Consider the following 12384-nt stretch of genomic DNA (forward strand, 5'->3'; position numbering starts at 1 on the left):
CACAGGCATCAGTGCATTAGTCTTAGCCCTGAAGAAAGTTCAAGACAGCTATCACCTTAGGGCATCAGGCTGCAATGTATCTAATGAAAAGTCCAGAGCTGACTTAGGGAACATTTTTGGTCTGCCTGGCCTACAAGAAAGGTGATGGGGCTTGTCTCAACAGGTGGAGATGAAGATATGCTCCTAGAAAAGCTGCACACACATCTTCCACTGCAGCAGCCAATGCCACCCATCCAGCAGCCCCCAGACAACTCTGACCCATCAGACAGCAGCAAGGAAGCAAATATTACTTCTTGGGTAAAGAAAGAGGAGGCAGTGAACGTGGAGGGTGACGAGGGGAAACGAGCAGTAGTAATGTGGGCCATGGTAATATGGGAGTCAAAACTGATGTGATATGATAGAGTCTAAAAATGCCCCTGATTGTTTTAATTCAGTTATCCCTGGAACTAGAAATTATTTTGCCCTTGTGATGTTTGGTCAGCAAAGTCATTTTTCAAAACAGATCTATTAGAAAAAAGCAGATCGGATCTGCTCATGTGCTGTTAGGCTCTGATACAGCAGCTCACCCAAAACACAGCCCACAGAATGACTGCAGTAGACTGAGTGTGTACATGAACTAAAACCTGAAAGCAGTTTTTGCTAAAATAAATACACAGAGCCACATAGATTGCAGTTCAGCAGCTGCAGTTAAGCAGCTGCAGAGCCTGGCCATAGCTTTGGAGTAATCCTCAAGAAAGTCTCCTTAAATAATAATAAAAGAGAAATAAACAAGAATCCCCAATAACGACTCTCCACTACAAAGAGAGCCTCAACAGGCAAACGAGAACTACTTCTGCACTGCTCATCTTTACAGTTTTGGAGGCAGCTGGAAACTATAGTTCAGAAGGGCCTACACTTCTGATTCATCTCAAAAGCTTGTGTGTTTGGAAGCCCTACAGTGACAGCACAGGGCACTGACTCAGGATCCAGGTGATTTAGCTGAAGCACTTTAAGATGCTCTTGCCCACAGCTGTGGCTCATCTCACCCTTCTGGCAGGTTTTCCTCCCCACTGCATCAGGGCAGCATAAGGGAGGTGCGTACACTCAACTGCTGCAGTTCACGCTCACCTTACAAATCTGAACTGAAGTTGATGGCAGTTAACATTAACACACCAGGCAGCCTTACCTTCATCCTACCTCTGCTTCAGGGCAGAAGAAAGCAGAGGAAGACTACTGCTAAGGGACAGTAACATCTCAGCTCCACTCTTCAATCCAGAAAGCCTCATGAGTCAGAGCTTTAGACAACAGCAATGTTAGTTATGGTTCTGCTAATTTTAGCTCATGCTTAACCCACAGTTCCCAAGTCCCTGCAGTGCCTTTCCAGGTGCCAAAAGCCACAACTACCCTATACCTCAACTGCCAAAACATACAGCTTCCCAGCTGAGAGGCTCTGATGCACTTACATAAACTGTATGCTGCAGAAATACATTTTTCAAATAAAGACAACAAGAGGAAGAAAACAAGGATGGCTTTATTTACCCTATTGCTGTGTGCATATCTTAACTTTAAGGAACAAAAGTTCAGCTGCATAGTTCCTGTGTTTCAGGGTCCACTCCAAGATGCACAAGACAGACTTAGTACAGAGGGCAGCTCAGGAGTGTCCCACAGCAAGGTAGCAAAGAGCCTGCCAGGGCCAGCTTCTACCCGAAGGAGTAAGAGGAGAGGGGCAAGGGAAACAAACACACACTTCACACACTCCCCTCAGAGTAAACCGGGAAAGCTTTTAGAAGTAAACAAACCACCCCCCCGCCCCCATATTCTCAGAAAGCCACCCAAGCAGAATGCTTTTACTACGGTAACTGAAGGGTTTGTTTTATAAGAGTTTTCTCAGATTTAGTCAACCTTACCAGCCTCCTCCTCCTCTCCTTATTCACACCGAACTGTGAAAGGGACTTCAGCTCTCTCCAACCAATTAAAAACTAATTGAAGCAACAGACTGGCACTATACAGCCTGAGCAGTCTAAGAGACCGAAGACTCAGCTCAGATGAGGCCTACACAATGTCATAACATTTCATTTTATTTAACCTCATAACACAAAGAGCTGAAAAGAATATTCACAGGGATCCAATCCTGAAAAAAAATTCTTTATTCCAGCTCAAGTCCACTGGGTTCAAAGAACAGTACACATACTATACTGTATGTGTGCAACACAGCGCCTACAGGAACAGAGCCAGGTTTTATTTATTTGTAAAGCTCTGTGAGGAAGTTACACACACACACAGTTTCTCTCTCAAAAAATAAAGCTGTGTTAGAACATAAGTTAGTGTATTTTATTTATTCAGGGAGACATCCTCACCCATTTAACTGAATGAATGACAGACCATTAAGATGGATTCGTCTACACTTGGGTATAACCTAATCTTCTCTGCTTTAGACAATTACTTTTGTTACTGCTAGGACAGTAAACTATGTCAAGGAATTGCTGGAAAGAATTCTGTCTCTCAAAGACGAATAAAATTCAGAACAAGTATTTACAACAAACCCAAATCTTTCTACCTTACAGATATTAAACTTCGTGCCTGCTTCTGCCAATTAGGTCTTTTAGGAACTGGACACAGTTTCAAATGCTCTCAAAGAGTTGCTGCAAATAGAAAATGGGTATAAGTACGCAGCACTGACAATCTGAAAAAGTCAGCAGCAAGAAAGATTTCACATACACCCATACCTCTCCTATTGAAATCTCTTCACTGCACAATATGCACCCAACAATTTTGATGAGAAATGCCTAACTTGTGGTTCACGGAACAGACATAAGGCTAAAAAAGGGGCCAGGACGCTAGCTTGGTAAGGCAGGGAAGGAAAGCAGCTGGCGTTGAGGAGTCAGGATTGGTAGACAACATCCTGACAGAAGTCAGGCAGAGAGCCCAAAGGAGCAGATCTGCATTTCTGAAATAAAGGATTTTCTTTTGGATACAAACAGAAGAGAGATGCAATGTGGCAGAGGAGAACTGCTTTTGCGTGTGGACAGTAAGTGTGTTTTAACTGACTGTAGGAAGAAAGGGACAAGACTGACCTGTAAGGCAGCTGGCAGTGATTCTTTGGAAAGAGTATGTTTAACACACAATTTAAGCCCTCAAAAAGTCCTCAGTCAAAACTGGAAATGAATGGAAAAGAAAATGCTGAAGTGTATTTGCAGATGGGGATTATTTAGTGTGGAATCAGAGATCTCAATGAAGAGTGTAAGGACAGAGTATAATTTAATTGAGAAGGAGAAAAGAAGCTAAAGAGCAGGAGAAATTCATGATGCTTTCCTTGCACAAGCTATACTTGTCACAGTGTACTTACATGGCTAACGTGCAAATCCGACCAAAAATTCAGAAGAGCAAGCCCACAACAAAAAGCACAGTTCACAGCAAAACTAACTCAAAGAGATTCTGAATTGACCTGTAACTGTATCTCCTTCTGTCATGTTTCAATACAATCAACCTTAATAATTAAAAGCACTTAGGTGCTCACAAAATCCCCTCTTAATGACCATGCAAAGCAAGGAAATTAACTGAGCAATTTGACAGCCTGACCCTGTACAGGAAACCCCCAAGGGTTTCTACAGCAACCAGTTAACTCCAGTTCTCTTGGTGGCCTTCAGCACTGAAGAGTTTGCTGGAAAGCAGCGACCAGAAGGCAAGTAGACTGGTGTGAACCGCGGAATCTCAAAAAGCTCACTTCTCTCCCATGCACAATGCAAGCCAAATCTTAAAATTCCTGCAGCATCCAGTTATGAAACTACAATAGAAGAGAGAAACAGATGGCTAAAGCCTTTTGGAAAAAAAAGATTAAGCATTACTTCATTTCCAAAAGAGAAAGATGTATATTTGAAAATACAGAACTTAATTCAGATCATACCTAATTGATACAAAAGTAGGCAACTTGCCTCATGGAAATGAAGCCTGTCTTCCGCTAAGGCACCATACAAGAAAAGTTTAACCCTTTGACAACATCATGGCTCGCTGTATTTTTAAGTGGGATTTAAAAGCAAAGCAGTTCATATAGGAGATGACAGGTATTACAAACATTGTAAAAAATAACATTTCTTTACCTCTAAAGCAATCCTGAATGGCAAATGCTGTCGAAAAGCATCCTTATGTTTACTCTTTTCCAGCTGTTTTAAGCAGTTAGCACCTATGTTCAGGTGAGCAGCTTTCTTGCTCATAAAAGCATCTAATGGACAATGACATTAGGAACTTGGCAACCTCTGCTCTGTAAGTTAGGCCATTCTCTGTGGAAACCAGTCAATACTACACTTGAAGCCTCTATTGAGTCCTTGACTTGCAAGATATCACTCAAAAATAAGGAAACATAAAAGCCATCCTAGAGAGCTCATGTGTTCAGCATTAGATGCTTCAGCAGCTCTGTAAAACAGCTACCACAGCTGCAGGTCCAAGGACTGGAACTGATCTCTGGTCCAAAGGAATATTTTACTCCTGTGAGGCTCCTCTGCTGAGCCTGTGCCTCAGACAAGCCTTGCTTGACTCAGTCGCCTGAACAGAGGCCTCCAGCAGCTGAGAAGCTGCAGGGTACACAAGGGATGCATGCCAGGCTGGCAGGCTTGACACAGGATCCACAGGAGACCTGGGCTTCTCCAAACTGGCAGCTGGGACTGGTAGCAAACTCAAAGGCATCTCAAACAGTGCTAGACACCAGTGATCAGGCAACTGAACTGGGTCCCCTGAGCAAGCCACAGCATTACACCTGCCAGCGATGCCCAGCACGCTCCCATGTCACACAGCAGTCTGCTCCAACAGCACAGAGCAGCAAATACAACTCTCTTTTGTAGAAGCTTAAGCAAAACGCATGAGACTGATTTCTGGTTTTATTCAATAGCACTGAGGATAAGCACTAAATTAACTCTCTCCTACCATGCATAGTCCTTCCAGGCCAGGAGTGCAGCTCACTGGTGAGGCTGGGTGGAAAACCCTGTGCTGCCCCAGCTTATTCCAAGGGTAAGTGGAGGATGACACACTCCAGCACTGCCAAGCAAGCGCCTTTCAAAAAAATCAAGTGCTTATATGATTAATGCAAAGTATGACGTTTTCACAGTAGCAGGAGTCATTAATCCATATTAAAGACAAAGGCTACATTTATTTATTTTTAATGAAAGGCTCTAAATGAACCAACTGCTCAATTTTTCAAAGGTACTGAGCAGCCACAATAATTAGGTCTGGGTCAGCGGGAGCAGCCAGAATGCCACAGAAGCGACTCAGTCCTGTTAATTACCTGAAAATAAGTTTTCTTCTAACGAAACAGTGACAACACTGGACACTCCATCACAACCTGTCCCCCCCCAAATGCACCACCAAAGAAAAGCAATCGTCTGAGAGTGGATGTCTTTAATAATCAGTAGAGACAAGAATCAGAAACTATAGAGAGCAGAAAAAGCAAAGAAAAGGAGTTTCAGCCTATGCTGGACAAATGCTGCTGTACCTAGAAATAACACTTTCAAAGAGTGAAGCAACAACACCAGAGTGGTAGCAACTTCCCACACAGCCAGCATAACTCCAGAAAAGAGCAGGAGCTATTTTGAACACTAAACTAAGTTAAAAAAAAAAAAATTCAAATCAATACAAGTCCAGAGGGGACAAAAAGTATTAAAGCCAACCAGAAATACACCCAACATTGCAAACCGCACGGGATCAGTTACAAAAATATTCTAAAACACAAGTCATTTTCTGAAGAGTTAGACAAATGTAAACCTAACAGAAGATAGCAGTTCAGAGAGGCACCCAGGCTGTTTTGGTCACGCACAATCCTCGCTCACAGACACATCTCAATTTAAGTGTGCTTATGACTGCATTGTCATTTATTTTAAAATATGAATGCAGCATTCTTTTCCTCCAGAAACACTGCATTGTTAAAATGCCAGTACATTAAAATAAGTTACTGCTTACTACATTTCGATCAAACAAACAACAGACTACAGCACTGACACTTAATATATACTGAATGCTTTCACCAAGAACAGCATATGGAGTTCATTTCTTCTGTTTTGTTCTCACATGGGCCAAACTCAGAGACAGGCTTTAGAAATAGAGGAAGCAGTGATTCTGTCAGCACATGCAAAACTATCTTCTCCAAAGTTAAGGAAAGACCTAGCTGAAGGTTCTCAAAATATATAAATATTTACCCTTTTGTTTTATACAGGAGTTCCACTTATGGCAGAAATATTGTATTTTAGCTTGCATGCTTAAAGAACATTTTTGTTAAGGTTCTCCAAACAAGAGGAAGCAGAATAGAAAAGCCTACAATCAAATGACTGCGATAGTGATGTTCTTTCCCAATTGTTATTTTTCCTATAATTCATCCACATTTCACCACCATACTGTTGCTTCCTCATAACCAACACAAGCACTGATTTTGCCTACATTTAAATTCAAGAAAGTAAAATGAAGGTTCAGAAAGACAACCTATTTTTAAAAAATTATTTGCATATCTGAGGTTTTGAAAGGCTGTTTCACTACTTCACACGCAGGCATTTTGCTCAGTGGGCACTCTAGTTCATGATTAAACAATAAGGTAATTGTTTCTAAAATAACAAGATTGTTCACAAGAGAACTTTTGTGTGTGACTTTTTCTTAAATCAAGTGAAAGTTAGCTGCAGATCCAATTAGAACATTCCCCTGCAGCATTCATACTTTAGTGCTGAAGCATTCTGCAAATTCTCAAGCAAGGAGTGAATCAAAGTGAAAATGAAAGCCAAAACAGACTAGTTTATGCAAACAAAACATAAAAATAAACACAACTGCTGAAATAAACCTGATAAACCAAAATTACTGTGGAAAACTCTTTGGCCTGAACTAGACAGTAGATGCCATGAGATAATCACAACAGCCTCTTTCAACTTTTAAAATGTTTTCACTTGTAGTTTATTCTGTGAAAGCAAGTTCAACTTCCAAAACAATTCTGCTTCTTAATAATCTTTCAAAACATTTTAGGCAAGAAGATAACTTGTTAAAAATTTTTTTAACCTGACAGTGTTCCTTTAAGACAGAGCAGCAAGCATCCTTCCAGCATATTTGACAGAGATTTCCAACTCCAAGAGACAGAATTTAAATTTGTAGAGGCAATTACTCATAACCATTGAAAGCAGCCAACGCAAGTGCCAAACTTGTTGGCAAGAAGAAAGGCCAAGTATTAGAAAGGAGGCTGCAGTTTATTACGAGGCAATTTGAACATCTCAGTCCACGAGGTCTGGAAAGTACTTTCTTCGTCCCCTGACACTACAGGCTCACACTAACGTGAGGAATTATGTCAGTAACATCAATATTCCAAACATATAAAAAAGCACTTAAGTATTTGTATAATGGAGATCTTTGCCTTACTATTTAAAAGCTACTTCCAGTCTTCCCTAGCAGATTTATTTAAGCTCATTTTGCACAGGAAGGAAAATGCACCAGACCCGTATCATTAACTGTTAACTGCTGTCTAGTCAGCTCCAAAGCCATGCAACGGGACCACCACTGCACAAAATTCTTGTCGGACTAAACAAATACCTTAAGAGAATTCCCAAGGATCTGTCTTTTGCCTCTTCCCTTTAAAAGATGGAAAGGAACAAGGAAAAGAAGGAGAGACAAGACATCTTCAGATAAAAAAGTCAAAATCGAAATGGGTAATCACCCCAGATTAACACACCACCATCTTCAGGACTGATCTCAAATGCCTCAGTCAGCTACCAACAGTGTCAGCAGGTAACACTCAGCACCAAGAGCTGAGTTGGAAGTTGGAAAACAGCTCTTGGGAAACCTTAAAAAACAACCACACAAAACCAACAACCAAAACCACACCACTAAGTCACAGATGCCAAGCTAATAAATGCACCATCCTCTGCATGATAACAACAATGCCAGCTAAGAAAATCAGAGTACAGAACAGAACCAACAGGTCCAAGATAAGTATGCAGCAAAGCAACCACTCGTCAAGACAGACAAGCACCCCACACAGCTGCTTCTGCAATGGGCAAGCAAGAGAAAGCTAGGGGAAGCAAGACAAAATGAGCAACATCCTTCTTATTTCAGCACCAGCAACTTACTCCACCATTTGTGCAGCAACATGAGCCGCTTCTTACCATTTTTTGGTGCACTCGACCATCAACTCCTGGTAAGAGGCCACAAACTGGAACTTGGATGCATGTTTCCCAACACGCTGCAGTCTTTTCCAAACTGAGGCCATGATGGTGAGAAATGCTAGTCCTCTTACACAGTAGCAACTCTGTGAATACCAATGTAGGTTTAAGAGTGCGTGTGCTCAATACTAGCAGATTTATATACAGACACAGTAAAAACAGTGCGCGAGGAACTTGATGGGCTGTCTACAACTCATATTCCGCCTCTCCCTTCTTCATGGTAAATCACAGTCTAGCTGAATAGTTCATCACTGGCCAGGAGCAGCATGCAATAGGAGCAGACAGGTAACTGAAAGGAAGTTCTCTCATGGAATCATCACTTCTCACACAGTAGATGATGGGGACACTGCAGGACTGGAAGACAAGAAAGACAGGGGGAGAAAGCATTGGTTAATATACTCCATACTACAGTGTTGCAATTGCACGTGATTGAACAACTACAAAAAAACCACAAAAACATACCCCCTTCCTGTTGTCATCCCCCCCTCTAAATAAATAAATAAGAATGCTGCAGCAATTTCAGGAATGCAAACCACGAGTCTGTTTGGAAACATATCAACACGTCCTTTTATCAGCACCATCATAATTGGCAACAACAACAAAAAAGGGCAGGTCAGGGCCACACCGAATCGTTATGAAGCATCTCCGGGAAGCAATACAAAGTGGCTGAGGTGCTGCCAATGTGCACACAGAGGGAGGGACACAGGGAGATGAAGACAAGTTCTTTGTCTTGATGACAAAAGGTGTAACAGTTGTTTCCTCTCACACACACACCTCCCGCTCCCTTTTCTCTTTCCAAGGAGAAGGAACAGCCAAGAAGCCAGCAAGGGAGTGTTACTACTTAAATGCCTGTGCCAGGGTGAAGAGGAGGATGAAAGAGGAAGGGGCATTTCCTGAGCCTTGGCTGCCCAGGATTCCCCATCTTTCTCGCTGCATCATATTGAAATGGAAATGTCTCTCCATCCTCAACTGAGGAACGCTCATCAGGGAGGTGAAAAGGGAGAGGAGAAACCCAGATGGGCCTTCTCCCTCCAAAGGAAAGCAGCATCTCCGCCGGGCGCGGAGGAAAAAGCCTCTTCATTAGGAATACGGAGAAGCAAAAGGTGGCCGCGCCTGGCGAGAAGGCAGGGTAGGATGGCATCAGAGCTGGCAAGAAGGCAACCTGGGGTCCAGGAATGTCCCCCTGGAGGGGGCCGTCCCCACGGAGCCCCGCGGCGAGGAGCGCGCCGCTCCGCCTCACCAGCCACTGTCACCTCAGCGCCCAGCCCCCCGGGGCAGAGCACCCCGCCCCCCCGCAGCCGTTGGGGTTTAAAAATTAAAACGCCAACGGCGGGGAGCAAGTGGCGGAGGCGGCTCGGGGAGCGGGGGGGAAGAGACGCGAGGCAGCGCGGGCGGCTCCCTCCGTGCCGCGGCACTCACCTGCCCCCGGCTCCTCACGGGCGGTCCCCGCCGGGCAGGCGCGGGCGCTGGCACCACACGGCAGGCGAGAGGCAGCGCTGCCGCTGTCCATTACTGCGGCAGCCCCGCCGGCGGCAGCGCCCTGCGGCCGTCCCCGTCCTCCTGAAGCCTCATGGCGAGCACCGGCCACACGCCGCTTCTCCTCGCTCCGCCAGCCGGGCAGACAGCGCGGGTCCCGCCGCGCCTCACGCCACCACCATCGCCCTCCTGCCGGCGCTGCGCTGCGCTACGCCTCGCCTCGCCTCACCCCAGCCCCGCCGCTCCCCCCGCCCCCGCCGCCCGGCGCAGCCCGCCCCCGCCGCGCCATTGGCCCCGCCGCGCGCCCTCCGCAGCCCATTGGCTGTTGCCCCGTGTCAATCACCTGCTGGCGAAAGGGGCGATCCTCGCGCAACGGAGCGAGGGAGGTACTGAGGAAAGAAGGAGCTCGCAGACCCTCTTCCCCCGCCCCCAACTCAATCCTTTTTCTGACTGGTGGCAGCCCCGAGGAGGCGGGGCTGCTTCTAAGGAGAAGCTACTGGATAGGTGAATGCGGCCGCCTGTCAGCAAGGAAGCGGCCGGCGATTGGTGGCGACGCTTCCTAAAGCCGAGGGGGTGGGCGTGGTGGGAGCAGCAAGCTGTCAGGGGAGGGGCGTGGCCTCGCGGCGGCGGGCAGCGGCCCCCGGGACCCGCCGCCGCCGCCGCCGCCGTCCGAGGGCTGCGCCGCCGGGAAGGGCCGCTGCTGGGCCGGGAGGAGCGGCGGGGGGCCCGGTGCAGGGGCGGGGCGGGAGTCCCGGACGCCGCCTGTCAGGTGGGCGCGGGGCGGCTGAAGGGAGGGAGCGGCCGCGGGGGGCGGATGGAGGCGGTGGGAGGGGAGGGGAGGGAAGACCACCGCGAGGGACAGTAACGGCGCCGGGCCCGGCCCTGAGGAGGTGTCGGTCCAGCGCCGAGCCCGACCCAGATCCTGCAGCACAGGCCCTGGTTCTGGAGGTGCTCCGGAGTTCTTGTGGGGATGGGAAGTTGGTGGAGATGAAATACGAAATTCAGTAACGCAGGCAGGGCGATATTTCTTTGCTGATTTAGCTTGATGACGTCCTCTGTGAGCTTCACCCAAACATCTGGGTTTGGATGTTCTGCGGAGTTCTGTGTAAAAGTATCGGCGGGGAAGAAGGGGGCAATGAGGGGGGCGATCCCTGTGGGAGGTGGGCTGGGAATTTCCAGTAACCATGCTGGCTGAACACTTCTACAGCACAGCGCCCTTAAGGGGGTGTCAGGAGCCAGGTGTAAGCCTTGATTCCAGTATTGATCTAAAATGAAATGGTGCTTTATTCTGGTTCAGAGAGAAAATGCCACACAGCTTTTTGCCTGCTTGCCTCCTTACACCCGTAAGGGTGTGTTAAGTGTTAGATCCCAAAGCAATGTTTGCAACAAGTGGGATTCCAGAGTCAGGATGACGTGGTTGTGTGAGATGCTGTGGGAGCTAATCCAAAACCAAGTAAGAAACTAAGCCAGCTATCAAGTGGAAGCACAGGGAAATAAGAAAGGTAATGCAGTGGAGGTCTGAGAGCAGCTGTGAAATTGAAGCCTCGGGGCTTTGCAGTCCTCCTCTATGTTCTTTCCCATGACAAACCAAATGGAGTCCAAGCCCGATCCATGGACTGGGAAGCTCCTTGTTCCAGTCTTTTCCTCCTCTTCCCTAAGCTGCCTCTTTCTGTGCCGGCATATCACAGAGGCTGCCAGCATTCGGTGGCTGGAGTGAAAGGAGAGAAAGAATGACTGTGTGGAAGGCCACAGGCCTAAGCTCGACTAAGTTACTTTGAAGAGGGTGAATATTTGGGCTATTAGAAAGGTCAGCCCTTTGCTTATAATGTGTTAGTCTTCATTCCTTTGCCTTCTCTCAAGACAGATTTACTTATCCGAGCTGCCAGAGGGCATGCATTTCCTACCTATTTGGAGCTGTCCTGGAAGAGGCAGTGATTTTCCTTCTTAAAAGTGTTACACTGGAATGTGAAAGACAGTTGTACTATTTGTACAGATTTTCTTGGAAATGCTCTTTTTTTTCTGAATATTTTTGAAGCTACAATTTGAAGATTTTGCGCATTTGTCTAAGATTTCTGTTCCAGTTTTGCAGCTGGTCTGCATGCACAGAGTAATTCCAACACACTTGAGGGAGACATTACTGTTTTTTTAAGTGCAGATCACCTGCTTAGGATTTGGGAAATGAGGCCAGGATCTCCAGAACACATCAGACTGAGAACACGCAGTCTGGAGCACACATATGCTTGGTTCTGACTTGGAAAATACCAGACGGAAATCTGGCAGCTGTAAAGTGAATCAAACAAGGTAATTTAAAATTCCAGTGGCCCTGAGGAGATCCTTGCTTCCTCATACCAGGGAAATGTCAAGTAGTCAGTTGTAGTGATTTTATTTCAAAAGTTGTCTTTATTCTTTATACATTACCAAGAGTTAATCATCTGTAAGCTTCTCTGATTTATCTTCTGAATACCATGCAGCATCCAGGCTAATTCCTAAGACATATCTTTAGCCAAGATTTTATTTTCCTCAAACTGAGATAGACATTTTCTGTCCTGTGGAATAAACACAGAAGGTCTGGTGGTTTCTTCAGTGACTTGTGTTTCAAACATCATTATTTATTAACATTTTCCATTTCCTTCATAGCTTTTGGATTCAATTTACACCAGGCCTAAGAAGTACACAGCATAAGGTTGCTTTGTCCTTTGTTGCATGGGGAGAATCATAACATAGGCAATTATCCTACAGATTATCTATTTAT

General features: G+C 45.8%; 1 protein-coding gene across 12 annotated transcripts in view; it reads right to left on the reverse strand.

Annotated features, from left to right (window-relative positions):
• The window catches only part of EHBP1 (EH domain binding protein 1), a 231446-nt gene extending 221454 nt beyond the window's left edge, over positions 1 to 9992 (reverse strand). For 11 of the 12 annotated variants that reach the window (XM_052784239.1, XM_052784234.1, XM_052784233.1 and 8 more), the window contains exons 1-2: positions 9576 to 9856; positions 8100 to 8510 (exon numbers count right to left, since the gene is read on the reverse strand). In XM_052784239.1, the coding sequence (XP_052640199.1) occupies positions 8100 to 8203 (104 nt within the window). In that variant the 5' untranslated portion in view covers positions 8204 to 8510; positions 9576 to 9856. Of the gene's footprint in view, positions 1 to 8099; positions 8511 to 9575; positions 9857 to 9975 lie in introns of those variants that run through there. The other variant, XM_052784229.1, reaches the window with a different exon arrangement.
• Between the last annotated feature and the right edge of the window lie 2392 nt (positions 9993 to 12384).

The sequence above is a fragment of the Harpia harpyja genome, chromosome 4 (assembly GCF_026419915.1).
Source record: "Harpia harpyja isolate bHarHar1 chromosome 4, bHarHar1 primary haplotype, whole genome shotgun sequence".
Classification (NCBI taxonomy): Eukaryota; Metazoa; Chordata; class Aves; order Accipitriformes; family Accipitridae; genus Harpia; species Harpia harpyja.